Genomic DNA, 19,376 nt, shown 5'->3' with positions numbered 1-19,376 from the left:
GGGCAGAATGGGGACAAAAATATTTATTGGGTTGCACAGTACGTTGCTCTAGTTTGGCCAGTCACAGATGGCCTCTGCAAGCTCATGCCTGGTGCTGTTGCATTTCTAGGGTTCAGGATCCATACTCTTCAATTGTTGGGTGTGTATGCTGCCCACAGTCAGAAACTGGGGGGAAGGTCTGTAATAAGCCACAGACAGCCTAGTATTATCTCTGAGAGGTTTTTCTACTCGTGAGGAAGAGGTGAGTATGCATCTGCTTCATCTTCCAGTGGGAACTGGCCTCCAAGTGGCTTATCCAGAAGGAACCTGTGCTAGTTTGCTAGGGCTCTCGTAACAAAGTCCTACACATGGGGGGCTAAACAACAGAAATTTATTTTCTCCCAGATCTGGAAACTGGAAGTTCAAGATCAAGTGTTGGCAGCATTGGTTTCCTCTGAGGCCTCTCTCCTTAGTGTGTAGATGGCTGTTTTCTCCCTGTGTCTTCATATGGGCTCCCTGGTTGCCTGGGTCAGAAGATGAGAGGAGAGTATGTAGACATGGCACATTAGCTCTGAAGTGCCTTTGCTTCCTCTCTCCCTACATATCTCATTGGTTAGAACTAATGGAGTGGTATAGCAGTGTAGTGGTGCCGGGAGTAGGGAGAACCTGGTATGGGGGAACACTTAGGGCCTTGCCCCCATCCCAGGGGTATGAAAGAGGTGTATGTGGAATGATGGCCAAAAGGGACATGTTCATCCTTTGCTTCCTTCCCCTGCCATGTCTGGAAGGTCTATCCTGAGTTCCTCCATTCTCCTCATCTTTATCCCATCTTCGTTTGAGAGGTTTGACAGAAGAAGAAGGGGTAGAGGGAAGTCAGGGCTGAGCACAGTGAGATTAGGCCCTGCAATCCATCAGCAGTCCATCAGCAATCCCTCCCCTCTTACCTCATTTCAGAGAAGCTGATGACCCCTGAGATGTTTTCAGAAATCCTCTGTGATGACCTAGATTTGAACCCACTGACATTTGTGCCAGCCATTGCCTCTGCCATCAGACAACAGATTGAGTCCTACCCCACGGACAGCATCCTGGAGGACCAGTCAGACCAGCGCGTCATCATCAAGGTAGGTGGGTTCCTCTCCATGTGCCAGGGCCTTCCTTGTCCTGGGGGGGTCATGGGAAACTGAAGGTCCATGGAAGCCTGTGTGGCAGTGCTTCTGGAAAGCTGTCTTTGTTGTTCTTTTGCTGTGTTCTATAAGTTCTCTCTACCTTCTAGATAATCCATCTCTTATCAGATATGTAATTTGCAAATATTTTTTCAAATTCTGTGGGTTGCCTTTTTATTTTGTTGATAGTGCCCTTAAATGCATATAAGTTTTTAATTTTGATGCAGTCCAGTTTTTCTATTTTTTCATTTGTTGCCTGTACCTTTGGTGTCATGTCCAAGAAATCATTGCCAAATCCAATGTCATAAAACTTTTCATCTGTTTTTTCTAAGAGTCTTGTCATTTTAACTCTACATTTTTGTCTTTCATCCATTTTGAGTTAATTTTTGTAAATGGTGTTAGGTAAGGGTCAACTTCATTCTTTTGCTTGTGGATATCCTGTTTTCTCAGCATCATTTGTTGAAAAAACTGTCTTTTCTCCCATTCAGTGGTCTTGGTGCCCTTGTTGAAAATCATTTGACCATATATGCAAGGGTTTATTTGTGGGCTCTTTATTCCATTGGTTTCTATGTCTGTCTCTGTCAGTACCACACTGTTTTGATTACTATAGCTTTGTAATAGGTTTTTTAAAAGAGTTTTATTTATTTATTTTTAAACAGAGGGGAAGGGAAAGAGAAAGAAAGGGAGAGAAACATCAATATGTGCTTGCCTCTTGTGTGCCCCCAACTGAGGACCTGGCCTGCATCCCAGGCATGTGCCCTGACTGGAAATTGAACCAGTGACCCTTTGGTTCACAGTCCAGTTCTCAATCCACTGAGCCACACCAGGCGGGGCTGTGGTAAGTTTTGTAATCAGGAAGCGTGAGTCTTCCAACTTTGTTGTTCTTTTTCAAGATTATTTTGGCTGGTCAGGCAGGGTTCCTTAGATTCCATATGAATTTTAGGATGGATTTTTTCTATTTATGCAAAAAAAAGTTTGCTGGCATTTCTTTTCATTTATTTACCCCTTTTAAAATTATTTTTAGCATTGTTTTGTAGTTTTCATTGTACAAGTCTTTCACCTTCTTTGTTAAATTAATTCCTAAGCATTTTGTTCTTTCTGATGCTGTTGTAAATGTAATTGTTTTCTTTTTTATTTTCAGATTGTTCATTGTTAGTATATAGAAATGTAGCTGCTTTTTGTGTTGTGAGTTTGTATTTTGTTACTTTGCTGAATTAGCTCTAACAGTTTTTCAATATAATCTAGGATTTTCCCCATATAAGAGCATATCATCTGTGAACAGAGATAACTTCTTCCTTTACAATGTGAGTGCATTTTTTTTTTCTTGTCTAATTGCTTTGTGCAGAAATTGCAAGAGCAGGCATCTGGTCTACTTTCTGATCTTAGAGGAAAAGCTTTTAGTCTCTCACTATTTAGCATGATATTCCCTGTTGTTTTTTTATATATGGATTTTATTATGTTGAAGTAATTTTCTTCTGGTTTTTTTTTTGTTGCCTTTTTTTATCCTGAAAGGGTGTTGAATTTTGCTAAATGTTTTTTCTGCATCAAGATGATCATGTGATTTTTTTGTTCTTCATCTGTTAATGTGGTGCATTCACATGAATCAGTTTTTGTATTGAACCTTCCTTGCACCACAGGAATAAATCCCACTTGGTGGTGGTATGTAATCCTTTTAATGTACTGCTTAATTTAGTTTGCTAGCTTTTTTTAAGGATTATTACATCCATGTTCATAAGGAATGTCGGTCTATGATTGTCTTCCTTTCTTGCAGTGTCTAGCTTTGGTATTAGGGTGATGAATTATGAAGTGTTGCTCACTCTTCACTTTTTTGGCAGAATTTGAGAAGGATTTGTGGTAGTTCTTTTTTAAGTGTTTGGCAGAATTCACCAGTGAAGTCATTAAGTCCAGGGCTTTTCTTTATGGGGAGATTTTTGATGACTGATTCAGTCTTCTTGCTAGTTAATGACTTCTGCGAAAAATATTAATTTGTCGTCTTTAGCCTGTTTCAGTTTCACGTTGTGGCCAACTAACAGAAAAAAGTGCCCAACTGAGAAAGGGGGATATCCCAGGAGAGAAATGGGGGTGTTGGGTACCGTAAGGGGAAGCCCCTGTGCACAGACTGCCACCTCTGGAGCCCGGCCAAGGCCTCTGCTCTGTGCTGCATCTTCGTACTGTAACGTTAGAGAGGACGTGGCTCAGTGGAGCGAGCTGTACCTAGCCACATGGTTCGAAGTGGCCAGGGTCAGCCCTATACAGGGTCCTCATGAATCTAACCAGCTGGCTTCCCTGATATTTTTCTCAGAATCGGGTGACCCTTTTTTTGGTGGTGGTGGTTTTCTTGATGGGGGCTTGTGACAGCCATACAGAAAGTTGTCAGGCAGTTCAAACTCTGCCTGGGCTACCACCTGCTCTCTTGACCAAAGACTTTCTTGGTGACTGGGCTGTTGTCAGTCCCTATAATTCCTTCCCATTGGGGTGACATTTGCTGGCAGACTGTCCCTAGGTGGGGTGTCCTGTCCAGCTTTCTGGTATAAGGGCTCGCCTGCTCCAGGGTCAAACACAGCTGGCCCAGGGAAGCCCCACTATGTGGAGCAGTTCTGTGTTTATCGGGCGTCATGACCTAGGTGACAGTGTCCCATCTTGTGTGTGAGGAAACTGAAGGTCACACCCAACATTTCCCATGGGCAGCTGGGACTTCAAAAGAGCTGGGTGCTTGCTTCTGTGAGGATATTCTTTGGCTGGCTGCTGGGACACAGGGGAAGACAGGAATCTCTGGAGTGCTGGTTTTTGAGGAGTGTCTTTCCTCACAAAGCAGCGCCTTAGCATGGAGCAGCCGCTCACACATGTTCTTGGTGGTACTGGGACGGAAGCCCAGGCCTGGCCACTTTAACCAGGCCTGGGCCCGGCCAGCTCCACTCGGTGCCAGAGGCCTGGGAGGCGTGGTGCTGCCGAGAGTCAGACCTTCACACTTTGTTCGATGGCCAGGCCCTTTCTGGGGAGTGAATCAAAACATTTATGGGGTGATAGAGGTGAGGCTGTGGAGATGACGAGAACCTGGTATCAGCACTGTGTGCTTGCTCGGGGACCCTGGCTCTGCGCTGTCTCTGTGTGAGCTCACCTGGGGTCCAGCCACCCCTCACCATCCCGCTACTGCCACCACCAGACGCTCCCTCCAGCAGAGGTGTCAGTGGCAGCCAGTGTCTCTCCTCTGCTCAGAACGCTTTGCAAGTTTCGCACATCCCCCTGTGGAAGCCTCAGGCCCTGCTCTGCTGGGGGCCCTTCCTCCCAGGGAGCCAAAAGCCTTCTCTTTTGGTTCATTCAGTTCTTCCTAAAATGCCATTTCTTCCAGGAAGCCCTTCTGGTCCTCCTGCATAATGTGGCTGACCCTGTACCTTCTACCCATGCTCTCTTTTTCCTCCTTAGCATGTGGCACTGTTCAGTTTCACCCATGTATTTATTTTATGTGTGTCTCTCCCTCTTTCTGCTGGATGTCAGCCCATGGAGTCAGCTTTGTGTCTCTTTGACCCACTGTTGCACCCCGAGCCTCTCCTTGGTTGGCATGTAATTCATGTTATTTAATCGTTGAAAGCATTCGTGACAGATTGGTGGGCGACAGGTAACCCAGTGCACACGGCACAGTCTGGTAGCAGAGAGGACTTACAGTGTTGCACGCTGGGCAGGGCTTGCTGGGTGTGAACCGCTGCCCTGGCCGGTCCTGCTTGGTTCTCTTTGGTCCTGTGAGGTTCTGTTTGGGGCATTTCTGTAGGCTGCTTGCCGCTTCTCGTTTCTTCCTGTCCCAGTGTGCCGATGTGGTTTGCCAGGCATTTGGATTCTGTTAGGAGAAGAGGCAGCTCTTTTGGTTCCATTCTGTAAACCCAGGGTGAGAAGGGACCTGGGGCTGGGCTGCAGTGAGTGGAATGTGAGGCATAAGACTCAGAGTCTGGGTCTTACATCACTCAAGGAAGGGAGAAGTCCCTGTGGGGGCTGGGCTCCGTGCAGTGGCCAGTTCACTGCCTGTCCTGATCCTTGCCTTAAAAGCTGAGTTGAGCCATCACTGTTGTGGCTCAGTTGATTGGGTGTCGTCCCGCAGACCAAAAGGTCACCATTTGATTCCTGGTAAGGGCACATGCCTGGGTTGCAGGCCAGGTCCTCAGTAGGGGGCATTTGAGAGGCCACCAATCGATGTTTCTCTCCCTCCCTTTCTCCCTTCTTCTCCCTCATTCTAAAAATAAGTACATAAAATCTTAAAAATAAAGAAAAGAAAGAAAGCCAAGTTGAGCATTCAGGCACAATGGGGCGAATAGGCAGATACACCACGGCCTGCCCACCTGGCAGAGCAATGAAAGGTGGTCCTGCCTCACAAAGCCACGGAAGAAGACTTGTGGACACGATGCTGAGTGAGCAATGCCCAACCCCAAAGGGTGCTTCCTGTGTGAGTCAGTGGTGCCCAGTTTCAAGTAGGCACTATCAGGTGTGGGTTGAGAAGTCAGTGTGGTGGTCCCCTGGGGCAGGCGTGGGTGGGGCGCTCTTGGGGTACAGGCTGTATTCCCTCTGGGTCTGCATGCTGCACATGCAGGGTCCGGACCCTCTCTTGGCTGCACGATGCAGGCCGCACGTCAGCAGGGTGCCGCAGGGAATATGGTAGAGTAGTTCGCTGTGGGCTTCTGTTTCCCTACCAGACTTTGCTTGTGCCTTGAGAGCTGGTATAGGTACAGTTTGCATCTGTGAGCACACTTAACAAGGTGATTTCCAAGTGGGGCATGCTGTGTAAAGAGATGGGGTAGGCAAGGGCTCAGGGATAGTGTCTGATGACTGACGGTTGAGCTGAGCCCTGACCAACAGGTGTAGTCCTGTCAGAATCAAGACCAGCAGGAACGAAGTGGAGCAAGGGGTTAGAAGCAGGGGTGAGGTGGGACTCGGTGCCTTAGGGCTACTTCAAGGTCTTCCCTCCTGGGTGACTCTGCTGGGCCCTGAGCCAGAACCCCTTGTGGCCACCCTAGTTGGTTTGTGGGCTTAGCTCCATTTTTGTGGATGGGGGGCTACAGCTGGAAGGACAAGGGCCACACCTGGTCCTCAGTGAGTAAGTAGAGGGCAGGGTCCAGCTTGGTGTCCCGCCACCTCACAGCCCCTCTGTTGGGCAGGTTCCGACTGCTCTAATTTGGGTGCTTTGGTTCTGGCCCCAGCTGAATATTCATGTGGGGAACATCTCCCTGGTGGACCAGTTCGAGTGGGACATGTCAGAGAAGGAGAACTCTCCTGAGAAGTTTGCCCTGAAGCTGTGCTCAGAGCTGGGACTAGGCGGCGAGTTTGTCACCACCATTGCCTACAGCATTCGGGGACAGCTGAGCTGGCATCAGAAGACCTACGCCTTCAGGTAGGATCACTGATGAGTCCCTCTCATTCCTTTTTAAACTTGTTTTGGGGGAAAAGACCTCTCCCTGTGCATGGTGATATCTCCAGGATTTTCTGGAGCTTTGCATATGGTCTGGTCTCGGGTGGCCTTGCTCCTTCTGCTGCCTCCTGTATCCCAGAAACAGGGCTCCCCACCCCCATCATGGTGGGGTGGGTTTAAGGGGATAGGGTACTTGCCCTCTTTGTCTTCCACCCACCCCGCATTGCCCTGGGCCACACTCTGCTGCCAGCAGCCCCTCCACAGCCTTCACACCCCTTTGTCCCCCATCTCTGCACTCTTGCCCACACTGTCTTGGTCACGGGTGCACACCTCAGGTTCTTCCTCTGATGGACTTGCATTCTGTCTCAGACAAGAGCTGCTCCATAGTGCCCTCCCCCGCTCATGCAGGGATTCCTCCTCAGGCAGCTGCTCTTACTGTCGCATCTCGCCATTGTCAGTCAGAGGTCAGTTGGTGAGCACCGTGCTGGCTGGCTGCACCCTGTACAGGATGCTGTGGAAGATAGAGAGCCAGGTTCAGGCTGCCTGTGAAATCCGAAGTGTCAACACAGCATTCTGGTCCAGTGTCCTGTGTGCTGGGCCGGGGGATGGACCAGAGGCCTGGGCTCTTTGAGAGACAGTCATGTTGGTGTTGACCCCCCTCTGTGTGAAGCACTGGCCTGGCAGGAGACGGGCCTTGGAGAGATGGCTCTCGCTCGCCTTGGGATCCTTCTGTTGTACCAGCCTGACCCCCGCACTCTTCTCCCATGTTCAGGCGGTGCGTGTGTGTGGGAGGCATGTGGTGAGTGTCCCTGCGTCAGAACAGGATGTTAGGATTTATTCTGCTCATGAAGCTGTCATCATCCACATGTGGTGGTGATTATTTAGGGACCGAAGCTTAAAATGCTGCATGAGGAGAAGTATGAAGGTCTTTTTGCAAAGACATAACCATTAATGGGGCTCGTGAGTGTGTTTGTGTCTCAGCTGATTCTCCCAAAAATCCCAAGAGGCAGCTCTCTTATGGCTTCCTGTAAATCTGAACAAGAGAGGAGGAATGAAAGTACACCCACACAGCCTGAGGTTCCGGGCCTGGGAGACCGCCGAGTCCCCCAGCGTGGTGGTCTGTGCTCCCAGATCCAGGTGGAGATGGCACATCTGTCACCTCCGTAATCCTCTAGCAGTCCTGCCGACGAGGTGGTCCTGCTTCATAGATTGGGGGTCCGGGCCAAGAGGAGAGGGGAGGTGGTGTCTGGCTCATAATCTCCTGCGTCCTGTGTGAGGCCTGCTTGAGGTATGTCAGAGCGTGTCTGTTCGCTTGCACCACGCCATGGCCAGTGGGCCTCAGACCCGGCTGGGGTGGCCTTGCTTCCCGGGGTTGACTCTAAGGTCCTGGGAGGTGGTGTGTTACATAGGTCTTGAGAGTGACATTGACACTTAGTACCTCATTCCCCAAATGCTGCCTGAGTCAGAACCTACTTGCTGACTGGCCAGTGCACAGGTGGGGGTGTCACGCTGCTCTCAGTAGCAAGACCCTGACAGTGTTGACACATGTGACACCATCCTTCCTGCTCTTATCTCTGCGTGATGCAAGCCATCTGCCTAAAGTCCTCATTGGCTGTGTGCCAAGTAGCTCCAGAGCCAGGCACCCCTCGGGAGCCCCTGGAGGCGGCAAGTCAGCACTTACAGACAGATCCCTCCCTTATCTCAGCAGCCAGTGAATGGACTCCAGTTTTGTGGACAGGGAGTGTCACAGACCTCTGTGCCACCTCAGTCGCTAGTGCTGAGTGTGCAGGTTTCACATCCGTGAGCACCGGGGACGCACATCCCTTCTGCAGCAGCCTGGGCCAGCTGGGTGGGAGCGACATCCCAGGTGCCTTTGACATCAGGAGGCCTGCCTGTGTTCTCCCAGCCGACCAGGCCTCAGGAGCCTTTCATGCTGGGCCCGGCCTGTAATGTGTTCTCTGTCTGGTTGGGCAAGTGGGTGCTCTGGAGAGAGCTGTCAAGGACAGGAAGGAGAGCCTTCAGTCAGGGCTAGCTTGTCACAGGCTTCACCGCCTAGGGCACAGAACTGCAGTGAGCCGGGGGAGTACCATCCACCCCCCAGCCTGAGCTCAGTGCCTGGCTATGGTGCCCGTCTCGTCAGCGGCATTGAGTCGTGTCCATAGTAGAGCTGGGCAGGGTGCCCACAGTCAGGGCAACTGGGGTAGAGAACAGGCTGCTTTCCTTCAACAAGCGGGATGGGAAGGCCTGGTGTGGGTGAGCACAGAGGGGAGGTTGGGGACATGGGCGTGTGGCAGAGGGGTTGGGAGCCCCAGAGCTCCTAGAGGACAGAGTTGAACCAGAGTGGCATAGAGGTGTTCTGAAGCCAGCGGAATGGGGACAAGGAGACAGTAACAGGAGAGGGATAAGGCTCCATCTAGGTGGTGGGGGTTGGCTGAGCAGGGCATGTGAGGGTGTCACACACTCACTGAGACAGTGAACCACTACCTATGAGGAGAGTTGCATTCATCAGAGTTAACGGCACCTCCTCCAGGCCAGCCCTGTGCGCCAAGCTGGGGACACAGAGAAGAAACAGAGGAGAGGTATATGTGTGGTCACTGAAGGTACCAGAGGCTGCAGGCACAGGGAGGGAAGTGTTTGCTGGGGGGAGTGTGGAACCTAGAGTGAAGAAGTGGCTAGGGTAGGGTGCTGGCCAGGAGGAAGTCAGGACAGGCAAAGATGTGGGACCTGGCAGCTGGGCATGATCAGGGACAGAAAGGCAGCATTGCTGGAGCCAGCAGGGTTGGAGACACCTGAGTCACTTTGGACTAGTTGGCCATGAGCCACTGGGGTTACTCCTAGGGCTCTGCCCACCTGCCCTGTGAGCGAGGTTTGCCTGTCGGTTTGTTTTGTAACAGCTTATTGACGTATAACTCACCCACGTAGGGGGTACAATTCAGATTCTGTGGGTTTTTGCATATTTGTGAGTGTGCAGCCCTCACAGTTTGCAAACATTTTTCACTTCCCCATGCCCCTCTGGCCCCAGGCTCCTGGCCCTGGGCAACCACTAATTTACTTTCTGTCTGTAGATAGGCCTGTTCTTGATGCTTAATGTAAATAGAATTGTACAGTGTACAGTAGTAAGCCCTTATTCACGGGGATACGTTTTAAGACTCCGAGTGTTTGCTGGAAACCACAGAGAGTACCGAACCCCGCATATACTGTGTTTTCCCTGCACACACCTTTTCAGAGAAGGAAGCACTTTCCCCTCTTCCGCATGCCAAGCTGCCAGCGTCACTACTCTTGGGCTTTGGGGCTATTGTTAAGTAAAATGAGGGTGACTTGAACACTAGCCCTGCGATACCGTGGAAGTTGATTGGATCGCCAGGACGGCTGCCCTGTGGCTAACAGGCTGGTGGCATGTGTTTGTAACTGTGGAGACGTGGGACAAAGGGATGGCTCACATGCTGCAGAGAGGATGGACAGGGAGGGTGGTGTGAAATTGCACTGTGCTGCTCAGAATGGCATGCAGTTTAAAACTTCTGAATTGTTATTTTCAGAATTCCTACCTAATATTTTCAGACCCTTTTGACTGTGGGTAACAAACTATGACAGCAGAACCATGAACAAAGGGGGACTACTGTGCGCACTTTTGTGCCTGGCTTCTTAGCATAATGTCTGCAAGATTAATCCATGTGGCAGCCTGTGTCAGAACTCACTCCTTTTTCTGGTTGAATGAGATTCCATTGTATCGATGCACTACATTTTCTTTATCCACCCAGTGCAGTGGTCTGACAGCACAGGAACCGCTAGACCGCAGACCCAAACACCGCTCCTCGCCTAGAGGGCTCCCAGCACATTCATCAGTGCCCGCTGGTCAGATGGTGGGTAATTGGGCTGTTTCCATATTTCGGCCGAGAACAGTATTGCCGTGGTCCTTCATGTACAAGTTTTTGCTTGAATACCAATTTTCCACTCTCTTGTGTATGTAGGCTTGGAATCACTGGATTATGTGGTAACTATCCTTAGCATTTTGAGGGACCGCCAGACTGCTTTTCAAAGTATCTGTGCTGTGTTCCTTTCCCACCAGTGGTCTGAGGGTTCTAGTTTCTGCACATTCTCAGCAGCATTCCCTGACTTTTGATCCTAGCCATCCTAGTAAGGGGACGTGAAGAGGCATCTGCTTGCGTTTTGAGTTACATTTCCCTACTGACAAATGATTTTGAGCATCTTTTCATGTCCTACTGTCCATTTGTATGTCTTCTTTGGAAAAATGGCTCTTCCAGTCCTTTGTTTTTGTTTTTAAGTAATTGAGCTTTAAGAACTCTGTATGGCCTAGATACAGGTCCCGTATCAGACACGTGATTTACAAATATGTCCCCCCATTTTGTGTGCGGTCCTTTCACTGTGACAGTGCACTTTGAAGTACAGAAGTTTTAAATTTTGATTTCGTCCAGTGTATTTGTTTTTCCTTTTGTTTTGCTTGTGCTGTTAGTGTCACGTAAAAACCATGGCTTAACCCAAAGTCTCGTCCCAGCGCCATTTGTTAGAAAGATTGCTCTTTCCTCATCGAATGGACTTGGCATCTTTGTGCAAAGTCAGTTGATCTTTGTTTTGTTTTGGTTTTTCTTCCTGAGTCAGTTGATTTTTTTTTCCAAGTCAGTTGATCTTGAGCAGGAGGCTTACGTCGAGCTTTGTCTTCTCCTCCTCCCAGTGGAGCGGCTGTGGGCACGTGGTTTCCCTCTCAGTCTGCGTGCTCTCATTTCTCATTTACACGGGGGGCACAGAAGTGCTCCTCAGCTGGCCCGTTGTGTCACGTGAGAGATCCCCCTGAAAATGAACCTGAAGATACTTTATTAAGCACGTTGCCTCACCCCGACCACCCCGCCCTGGCTCTGGGTCTGCGGGGTGTTCCATCCTCGAGGCCCATGAATCATCATCCCCGTGGAGGCTGGGAGACCGGGTGGGGCCGCGCCGTGGCGGTGTGTCCCCCCCCCCAACTGGAGTCTGGCCTACTGGCTCCAGGCCCCATTCTTGTTTTGAGCAGTTCCTATTTTAGAATAAACCCACTGGAGTGGAATCTTCCCAGAGCCAATGAGCATAAACAAAAGGCCTCCAGGATCCACTCACCAGCTCTTGTTTAAATTAAAAGGAAAACATGTTTTCTTCCCTTTGGTGTGGGCTTGGCGTCTTTCATGTCTGCCCTCCCTAGGAGGGCGGTGGTGGTTGCCATTGGGAGCCCTCTCAGTGAGGAGCACTGTTTAGGTCTGTGGCTGGCGTTCCTGCACCATCAGACAGCCGCACTGGTCGGGGAACACCTGTTGGGAGGGCTCAGGAGAGGTTGGTCTCAGGGTGCCAAGAGGTGGGGGCTGGCGCTGCTCAGTCACTGGCTTCTGAGTCACCAGCTTGTACTCAGGATTCTGGGCCTTGTGGATTTGGGCCCCACCGGCCAAGATTCAGCAGCAGGAGGTGATCCCCACTTCCACAGGGATGCCACAGCTCTGGACCGGCCCCAGCCTGCACCCTGACCTGTATCATGTGTGCTCATGGTGACTGAGGCCCCAGGCCAGAGAGCAGCATAGGGGGCCGGAACACTCTTGGCTGCCCCGTGCTGGCTGGTGTCCTGAGGGGTGGGGGCTGTGCGCCCAGAGCACCCTAGGTGGCTGTTCATCTCTAGTCAACCACACACTTAACCTTGGGCACAGGTTTCGGGGGTGTTATGTAAGAAGGCCCCCAGCCTGTAGGAAGCTCCCCAGTGGATGTATGCTAGCTGCTTCGATAAGTGTAATCCTTGGAAAATCCTTCAGGCCTATTTTCCTATTTTCCAGATGAGGTATCAAAACCAAGGCCGCCCCACCTGGTGCCTATTCTTTCTTATTCCATCAGTGTCCACCAGACACCTCCCTCGGGCCTTGCCTGCCCTCGCTCTTCCCGGAGCTGATGGTGCTCTGCAGGGCTGCAGACTCCTGGCCGGCTATGGTACAGCAGGGCAGGGCTTTGTTGGGGCTGAGACTCGGGAGAAAGGCAAAGCCTCCCAGCTGGAGGAGAAGGGGCCTGGGGAGGCCGGAGTGGTGATACAGGGAAGGGGTGAGCCTTGCTTTGTGGCTTGCCTGCCAGGCCAGGGGTTTGGGCTGTCGCCCTGAAGGTGAGGTGGGAGACACACAGGCCGTCCTGGCAGTTGTGGCTTCCATCTCTTCAGGCTCCTGTCCCACAGACTTGGAAACCAAGGCCCAGAGAGGTGGCAACTCAGCTTTGTCCTCCCTCCCTTGGTGCTCCTGCCCACCCCCCTCCCTCCCACCCTGTGACTTCGTAACCTTTGTCCAGGCTGAACTCCCCCACCCCCGCTGTGTCCATTTGGAAAGAGGGTGTTCAGGTGACCTTTGGGGTGAGGGACCCCAGGGTAGAGTGGTCAGGGGATATGGGTTCGGTGCCCAAGTCTCTGCCCTAAGCACATAGTCCAGCCTCTCTGGAGCTTATTTCCGCCCTGAGGAAGTGGGCTAGGGGACAAGTGTGTAGGACATTCAGGAGCAGGCTGGCCCAGTGGACCTTTAGTGAGGGAGTGTCTGGGACTCTTGGGTGGCCCCTCCTTTTGCTCTCCTTTCACCCTCCATCTGTCTCCCTGGCTGGTGGGTCCTAGCTCTGAACACTGAGCAGTGCAGACCACCCTCCCCTTCCCCCAACCCCCATGGTAACAGCAGGCTCAGCCATGCTGTTCTGTCGGGGGAACCACTTCCAGGATAAGTGTCCATCTTCAGTCTCCCAGATCCAGAGATGCTGAGGCAGCAGCAAAGGGCCCGTTGCTTTGAAGAGAAGTCCGGGGTCATGGGGGCAGCACCGCTGTAGCCAGGGGAGATCCTGGCTCTTCTCCTTGAGGCTTGGGTGACAGGAACTCCCCAGGCTGCCCCTATCAGGAGTGTTGCTCTAAGGAGCTGGGCATGGAAATGGGCCCAGCTGGGAAGACATGGAGGAGGAAGCAGGAAAGGCCTGGACCTTACCACCAGGCCCTGGCTCCAGCGTTCCCTCTGTTCACAGGCAAGAGGTAGACAGTGGTTTCCAGGGACCTTTCCAGGCGCTGTTCTGTGAACTAGCATGTTCTTCTCTCCCTTCACCATCCCAGTGAGAACCCCCTGCCCACTGTGGAGATTGCCATTCGGAACACAGGAGACGCTGACCAGTGGTGCCCGCTGCTGGAGACCCTGACTGACGCCGAGATGGAAAAGAAGATCCGTGACCAGGACAGGAACACAAGGTACCTCCTCTCCCTCAGAGCGCCCACAGCCAGCTCTGCCCACAGGCACTGTCTTCCAGGCAGGTACAGAACCACCACCTTTCTCCAGGGGCCAGTTTCTTTCTGGGAGAGGACTGTGTGTCCTCGGGCGATGAGTCCCATTCTCTCCCCTAGGATACAGATGTCAAACCTTGTAGGGAACAGAAGCAAGCCCTCAGATTGACTGGGTCTGATCACAGCTCAAACCCAGGTTTCAGGACCCCTGAAGAGGTGGGCAGGGCCTGAGCAGGCAGGCGCAAGGACTGCTTCAGGGCCCCAAGGGCACACAGAGGCCAGGGCAAGGGAGCGGCTGGGAATCCCTCCTGCCTAGTCTCACTGTGTCTACTCCCCTGACCGCCCTAGAGAGCCCTAAGGTGGCAGATGCCCAAGGCTTGGGAGCTGGCCCTGGGTCACCACTTTCTCCTCTCCTACAGGCGTATGAGGCGTCTCGCCAACACTGCCCCAGCCTGGTAACCAGCCCATCAGTGCTTGGCTCCCACAGAGTGTTCAGAAGACCGGCCTGTCTCTCCATCTTCTGGCAAAGGGGGAGGCAAGGGGGCCGCCCAGGGCCGTCCTGAGCAGCACAGCATGGAGGCCTTCCAGGTCGCCCTCCCCGGGCACACTTTCCATTTGCTGAGCCCTAGTCTCCACCACCCCAGTCTCTGGTCAAGAAGAAGCCTCATTTTGGGTTATGTTTTGTTTTTGTATCGGAGCCCGAGGCAGAGCTAGTAACACTTTTTAAATAAAAGACGACAGGTCACGTTCCATTTCTTGAGAGTGGTAGCGTCATCATGAGAGTGGAAGCAAGCAGGGAGCAGGTCCTGTTGGGGTGGGGAGCTGAGGCTGGTGGGCCAGGGCTTCACTTCTTAGCACCTCCAGCCCCAGTGAGACCTGAGTTACAGTGGAGTCCTTGCTTTCTGGTGGGCCCTCCAGTCTTCCCCCAACCACTACCACCAGTGCTTGGATGTCTTTTTAAAGCACGAGAAATGATAGGTGTGGTGCTGAGGCTCAGAGGGCAGGGGTCCCCAGGCCCTTCAGTAAGCTCCATCCACTTTTCCTGCTCTTGTGAAGGCTTACCTGGCCAGGAGCGTTGTTTCTTTGGAGTCCCTGGCAGAGGCCCCACCCTTTTATGCAGACACTACGGGGGCGTCACCAGCCTGGGTGCCTGGGCCCGGCTATTCCAGCTCCAACAGGTGTGCGGCACTTTAGCCCCACCTCCCAGTAGTACACATATACCAGGAAGACTGGGGCATTGCCACCTCTGGCTAGCACATGGCCAAGGCCAGCTCCTCCCTCCCAGGCTGGTTGTGAGGAAGAATGTGTGTGGAGCAGCGCTACTGGCCTGGTGCCTGCCTGTGGGGTGGGAATATGTGTGGAGGAGGCACAGCCCTGGGTCTCTTCCCGGCTCTGCCTTCAATGAATGAGCCTGTCATCACCTCCTCTGTTAACGTGGCGATGTTCTGGCTCTACAGAAGGGACCTGCGTGGGACTCCCTAAGTCAATCACTGCTTGGTAAACTGAGCACACAGCTGCACTTACTGAAGGTAATGGACCCAGACCCCCCTGCACTGGGCTGGTGCCACCTTCAGTTGCTGGCAGGTCCTTCTCCAGCCAGAGTAGGCCTGAAGGTCAGGACCGCTCTGCTCCCTGGGAGCATGACAGGGGCCCCATGGCACCTGATTCCTCACCTGCGTAGGGATTGGGGCTCTCCGATGCCAGGATGTAGGGGGAGATGGGCCTTACCATCTAGGCTGGGGATGGAGGGGGTCCTGCGAGCATGTTCTAGGACGCGAAAGTTCCCAGGGAATCTGCACTCAGGTTCCTACCCTTCACCCAGGAGTGGAACTTTCTGGAGCAAGGGGCTAGTTGGGCTTCATTGGAAGGCCCTGACAAAGAAGATTCTAAACCCAGGCCCAGTTGGCCTTATAAACGAGTGGGCCCCATTAGCAAGGTGTTTGCTGTCTGTGGGCAAGAGATAGCCCTAGGGCCACCTAACTGGCGGGGTGGAGCGAACCCTGCCTGCCTCAGTCCCGCTGGGCAGGTTAGCCTACTTACCTGGGAGTGGCCTGGAGAAAGGCCAGCACCAGGCCTGGATCTGAGCCCACACTACTGCAGGGTCAGCTGCTGGCCCACAAGATTTCCCTACAAAATTAGGGTGTACTCTATAGCGAGTATATTGCATCCGTGAACATGACAAGCCCTGAGCTGTTGATCATCCAGGAAGAAGCCATAGTGCAGATTGGTGTAGGGCAGTGAGAAAGCTGGCCAGGTCATCTGACGCCCACTTTACAGAGAAGTGACCTGTGGGGTCAGATGGGGCTCCTGTGGTCCTCAGCTAAATTAAGGCAGGGATGGGACTTTCAAGGGTTCTTGGCTTCAGCCAATGCAGGGCTCAGGGAAGGCAAAAACTTCTCTAGGCTTTGGAGTCAGAAAGGACAGAGGACCCAGACCTGGCTCTCCTCTGCACCTGACCCCATGGGGCCTTGGCCATGTCTTAGTTGCTTGTCTGTTAGTTGCTCAGCTGGAAAATGGAGCAAAGATCCCTTTGTTGGTTGTTGGTGAGGGATGAGAGGGCTCAGTGCAGCGTTGGCCTGAGGGCACCACAGGCAGGCGCGTGCCCCCAAGTCCCACATAGACCAGGCTTGGCACAGCCAGGGGCAGCCTAGTGTTGATCCCTGCTACCAAGATCTGGCCAGCCCCCTCTCCTACTGGCAGAGAGCAGAGGCCCAACACAGGTGGGGTTTGCCCAAGTTTCCACTGAGGCCCTGGAGAGGCTGGGATGAGAACCTCGTGTCTGCCATCTGTCAGCCCAAAGCTCTGTCTGGCAACGGTGGGCTGGTTCTTGATTCTCTCTGGGTCTCCCATCCTTCTACCTGCAGTTGGTCTGAGAAGGCAGTCCAGGGCAGAGGGTGGGAACGGCGGACCAGGCTTGGTGGCTTTCGGTTAGAACCAGTAGCATATGCCCAGCAAGGAAGGGTGCAGCCAGGTGAGGGGAGCCAGTGCTGTGGGCAAAGAGGCTACAAATTATTCTGTTTATTTGATAGGTTGCTGTGCTGCAAAAACAGGGGTTAGGGATGGGATGGAGGCTTGACAGATGCTGGGGAAACAGGCCCCTGGGCTGGCCCTGGGTGGGGTCACTGCTGTGGCGGTCCTGGCTGTTCTTCAGGGAGGGGCAGGTAATTGGGGTCCTCTTCCGGGGCATCCAGAAGCAGCTTCCTGTGGGGAGGGGCCCAGGCTGAGCTGAGGCCAGCATGGGTCCCCCAGGGAGTCAAGAGCCATCTGTGGGAGAGTAGGGCAGGGTTGTCATCTTCAGTACTCACAGGAAGCTGGGGGTCAGCAGCAGCCTCTTGCCTCCAGGCTGGTTGGGAAAGACATCCTCCAGGAAGTAGTAGATGTGTCCCACAGCAATCCCTGTGGGAGAGCCAAGGACTGCCGAGGCCACTCTCGCTGCATGGTCTGGAGCCTGGGGCCCCGGGCCAGCACAGCCTGCTCTGGGCTTCCATGTGCAGCCCTGGAAGCCCAGCCAGGCCCAGAGAAACCTCAGGCCTCAGAGCATGAGTGTCTGAAGTCATGGGCAGGCTGCCAGCTCAGAATGGGGCTGGGGTTAGCCCTGGAGGAATTTACAGGACCCAGGACCTGGGGAGGGGAGGGCCTGAGAACCTCAGAGGAATGGGAGCCACAGCTGGAACAGTGACCTGCCCACCTGCACCCTGGTCGAGCCCCACACAAGCTTCAGCAGGTGAGGCCTGGATATGTGAAGCCTGCAGGCCTGCTGGCTTGTACAAGGGGCTGTAAGAAAAGAGAGGCAAGGGTGGGGATGGGGACATACAAATGAGAGGTCCAGTGTAGGTGAGAGGGCTGTGGCAGAGCAGCCAGCTTGGAATGGGCTGGCTGACTGGACAGGCAGGCTCACCCAGCAGGTCCACGAGGATCGAGTTGCCCAGCAGCATTGAGAAGCCCATGAGTGCCCAGGGCAGGAATGGCGCCTGGAACGTGAAGAGGCCGAAGAAGTTGACCCTCACCTGAGGGCTGCGGCGGCTCCATACATACACCAGCATGGCTGTAAGGGCCTGGCCTAGGAAGAACAGGCTGCCCAGGAACCCCAGCAGCTGGGCCAGAGTCAAGGTGCTAGGAGGCCCTCTGCTGACCGAGGCCTCAGTCCCTGCCCAGGGGCCCCTGACCTAAATCCCTGTCATCCTTACTGGTTTCCCTACCCTCATCTAGGTGTGCCTGTCCCGACTAAGGCCATAATGTATCCTTCAAGCCCCATGTGACTGCCCTGATTCTCCACCTCACCCCAGCCTCCCACCACTGCCCATCCTTGCCTCAGTTTCTCCTGCTGCTGGCATCTAGAGCTCAGCCCTGAAGCACCCCACCTGGCTCTCCAAGTCACCCTGTGGTGTGTGTGTGTATATATGTGTATATACATTTGTGTGTGTGTGTATAATTATTTTTTTGGCACAACCCTGAAGAGCTAGGGCTGAGCACACAATGCACCCTCAAAACACTTTAAGAGGCCCTCCCGGCCTGGGCATTTTGGTCGTGGCCCAGGACCAACACTGGCTGGTTGCAGAAGTGTCCTGCCCAAGGTTCTAGAGCCTGGGAAGGATACAATCATAAGGACTCCCCCAAAGAGAAACATGAAAACGAAGTCGGCCTTACGGCCACGGAAGGAACCCTCCTCCAGCATACGGCAGTACCGGAACCTGTCGAGTCCGTATAGGAAGTGCCACCGGAAAGGGCCTCAGTTTCCCGCTCCCAGCCATCTTAGCCCAGTGGGCCCGCCCACCCTCCATCCGGGTCCGTGCTGCACAGGATACACGAAGAGCATGTTGAAGAAGAAGCTGAATCCCAGGGGCCCGAAGAAGAGGAAGTTGGTGAGAAGTCTCCAGATCTGAAAGGGGCAGGCGGTTACGTGCGGGCCTGCGGGGCTGGGCCATCAGGTGCAAAGGAGAGGTAATCTCACCTGGAACTTTCGGAACACGAGGTGCGGGTTGAAGTAGAGCTGGAAGGGACTAAGGAGCTCCAGCTGCTGCAGAGTCAGGGGTGCGTCAGGTGCTGCCCTGGGATCCAACCGTAACCATGGTAACCCCCTCCCCTGGGCTTAACCATGGTGTCACCCCACCCGCCCAGTAAGCTCACCACGGCGGCTGTGGTGAGGACGCAGGCAGTGGTGTAGACCCGCGTCACCGCCGGCACCTGCAGAAACTCGGCCGCCAGCCCCTGCCACGCCATTGGACTTTTTCTCAGGCACGCGTGGCCCAAACTCCTGCCAGCTCTTAACCCGCTTCAAGCCCCGCCTCTCCACCTTTGGCCAATCCACTTGGGAGCCGCTGTGTGCCCCTGCTGAAAGAGACGTGGGGCCAGGTAACCAATAGGAGGAGGAAACAGGGAGTTGGGGGCGGGACGGGAGCGTGGGCGGATCGAGCCTTGGGACCAATGAGCAAGCCCCGCAGTTGAGCACGTGGCGGTTGTTGTGCTGATAGTGGTAGCGGCGCGGGAGAACGTGCAGCCAATGAGTGATTGGGTGCTTCGGCAAACTACGGGGAGGACCAATACCGAGGACCTACGGGGCTACTCTGGAGGCAGGGCTAAGATT

The 19,376-nt window shown here is 53.5% G+C and overlaps 2 protein-coding genes across 9 annotated transcripts in view; one reads left to right on the top strand and one right to left on the bottom strand.

Annotated features, from left to right (window-relative positions):
- Window positions 1-14,544, top strand: part of SMARCB1 (SWI/SNF related, matrix associated, actin dependent regulator of chromatin, subfamily b, member 1) — a 34,908-nt gene extending 20,364 nt beyond the window's left edge. For 3 of the 5 annotated variants that reach the window (XM_037158708.2, XM_037158707.2, XM_037158711.2), the window contains 4 exons: window positions 934-1,100; window positions 6,284-6,516; window positions 13,628-13,759; window positions 14,212-14,544. In XM_037158708.2, the coding sequence (XP_037014603.1) occupies window positions 934-1,100; window positions 6,284-6,516; window positions 13,628-13,759; window positions 14,212-14,251 (572 nt within the window). In that variant the 3' untranslated portion in view covers window positions 14,252-14,544. The remainder of the gene's footprint in view (window positions 1-933; window positions 1,101-6,283; window positions 6,517-13,627; window positions 13,760-14,211) is intronic. The other 2 variants (XM_037158712.2, XM_037158710.2) reach the window with 1 other exon arrangement.
- A 2,251-nt stretch (window positions 14,545-16,795) lies between these two features.
- On the bottom strand, window positions 16,796-19,081 carry DERL3 (derlin 3). 4 transcript variants are annotated; one of them, XM_037158717.2, is made up of 8 exons: window positions 18,920-19,081; window positions 18,744-18,809; window positions 18,598-18,671; window positions 18,440-18,483; window positions 17,691-17,763; window positions 17,481-17,566; window positions 17,098-17,188; window positions 16,796-16,993 (listed from the first exon to the last, which is right to left on the bottom strand). In XM_037158717.2, exons 1-8 carry the CDS (start codon window positions 19,010-19,012, stop codon window positions 16,912-16,914), a joined length of 609 nt encoding a protein of 202 aa, XP_037014612.1. In that variant the 5' UTR covers window positions 19,013-19,081; the 3' UTR covers window positions 16,796-16,911. The 4 variants fall into 4 exon arrangements, with proteins under 4 accessions (XP_037014612.1, XP_037014609.1, XP_037014608.1 ...); XM_037158715.2 differs by having other exon boundaries at window positions 16,904-16,993; window positions 17,691-17,886; window positions 18,390-18,483; window positions 18,920-19,077; XM_037158714.2 differs by lacking the exon at window positions 17,481-17,566 and having other exon boundaries at window positions 17,691-17,886; window positions 18,390-18,483; window positions 18,744-18,806; window positions 18,920-19,074.
- Between the last annotated feature and the right edge of the window lie 295 nt (window positions 19,082-19,376).

This window comes from Artibeus jamaicensis, unplaced genomic scaffold (genome assembly GCF_021234435.1).
Source record: "Artibeus jamaicensis isolate MK-2021 breed Jamaican fruit bat unplaced genomic scaffold, CSHL_Jam_final contig_1128, whole genome shotgun sequence".
Classification (NCBI taxonomy): Eukaryota; Metazoa; Chordata; class Mammalia; order Chiroptera; family Phyllostomidae; genus Artibeus; species Artibeus jamaicensis.
Note: the sequence above shows the minus strand (reverse complement) of the source record. Positions and strands in the feature narration are given on the sequence as shown.

Coding starts and splice junctions, on each gene's coding strand:
- DERL3 (XM_037158713.2), bottom strand. CDS start 19,012: ATGGCGTGGCAGGGGCTGGCGGCCGAGTTTCTGCAGGTGCCGGCGGTG. Junction 18,810..18,919: donor TCCTCACCACAGCCGCCGTG/GTGAGCTTACTG, acceptor CTGACTCTGCAG/CAGCTGGAGCTCCTTAGTCC. Junction 17,189..17,690: donor GATCCTCGTGGACCTGCTGG/GTGAGCCTGCCT, acceptor GCTCTCCCACAG/GGATTGCTGTGGGACACATC.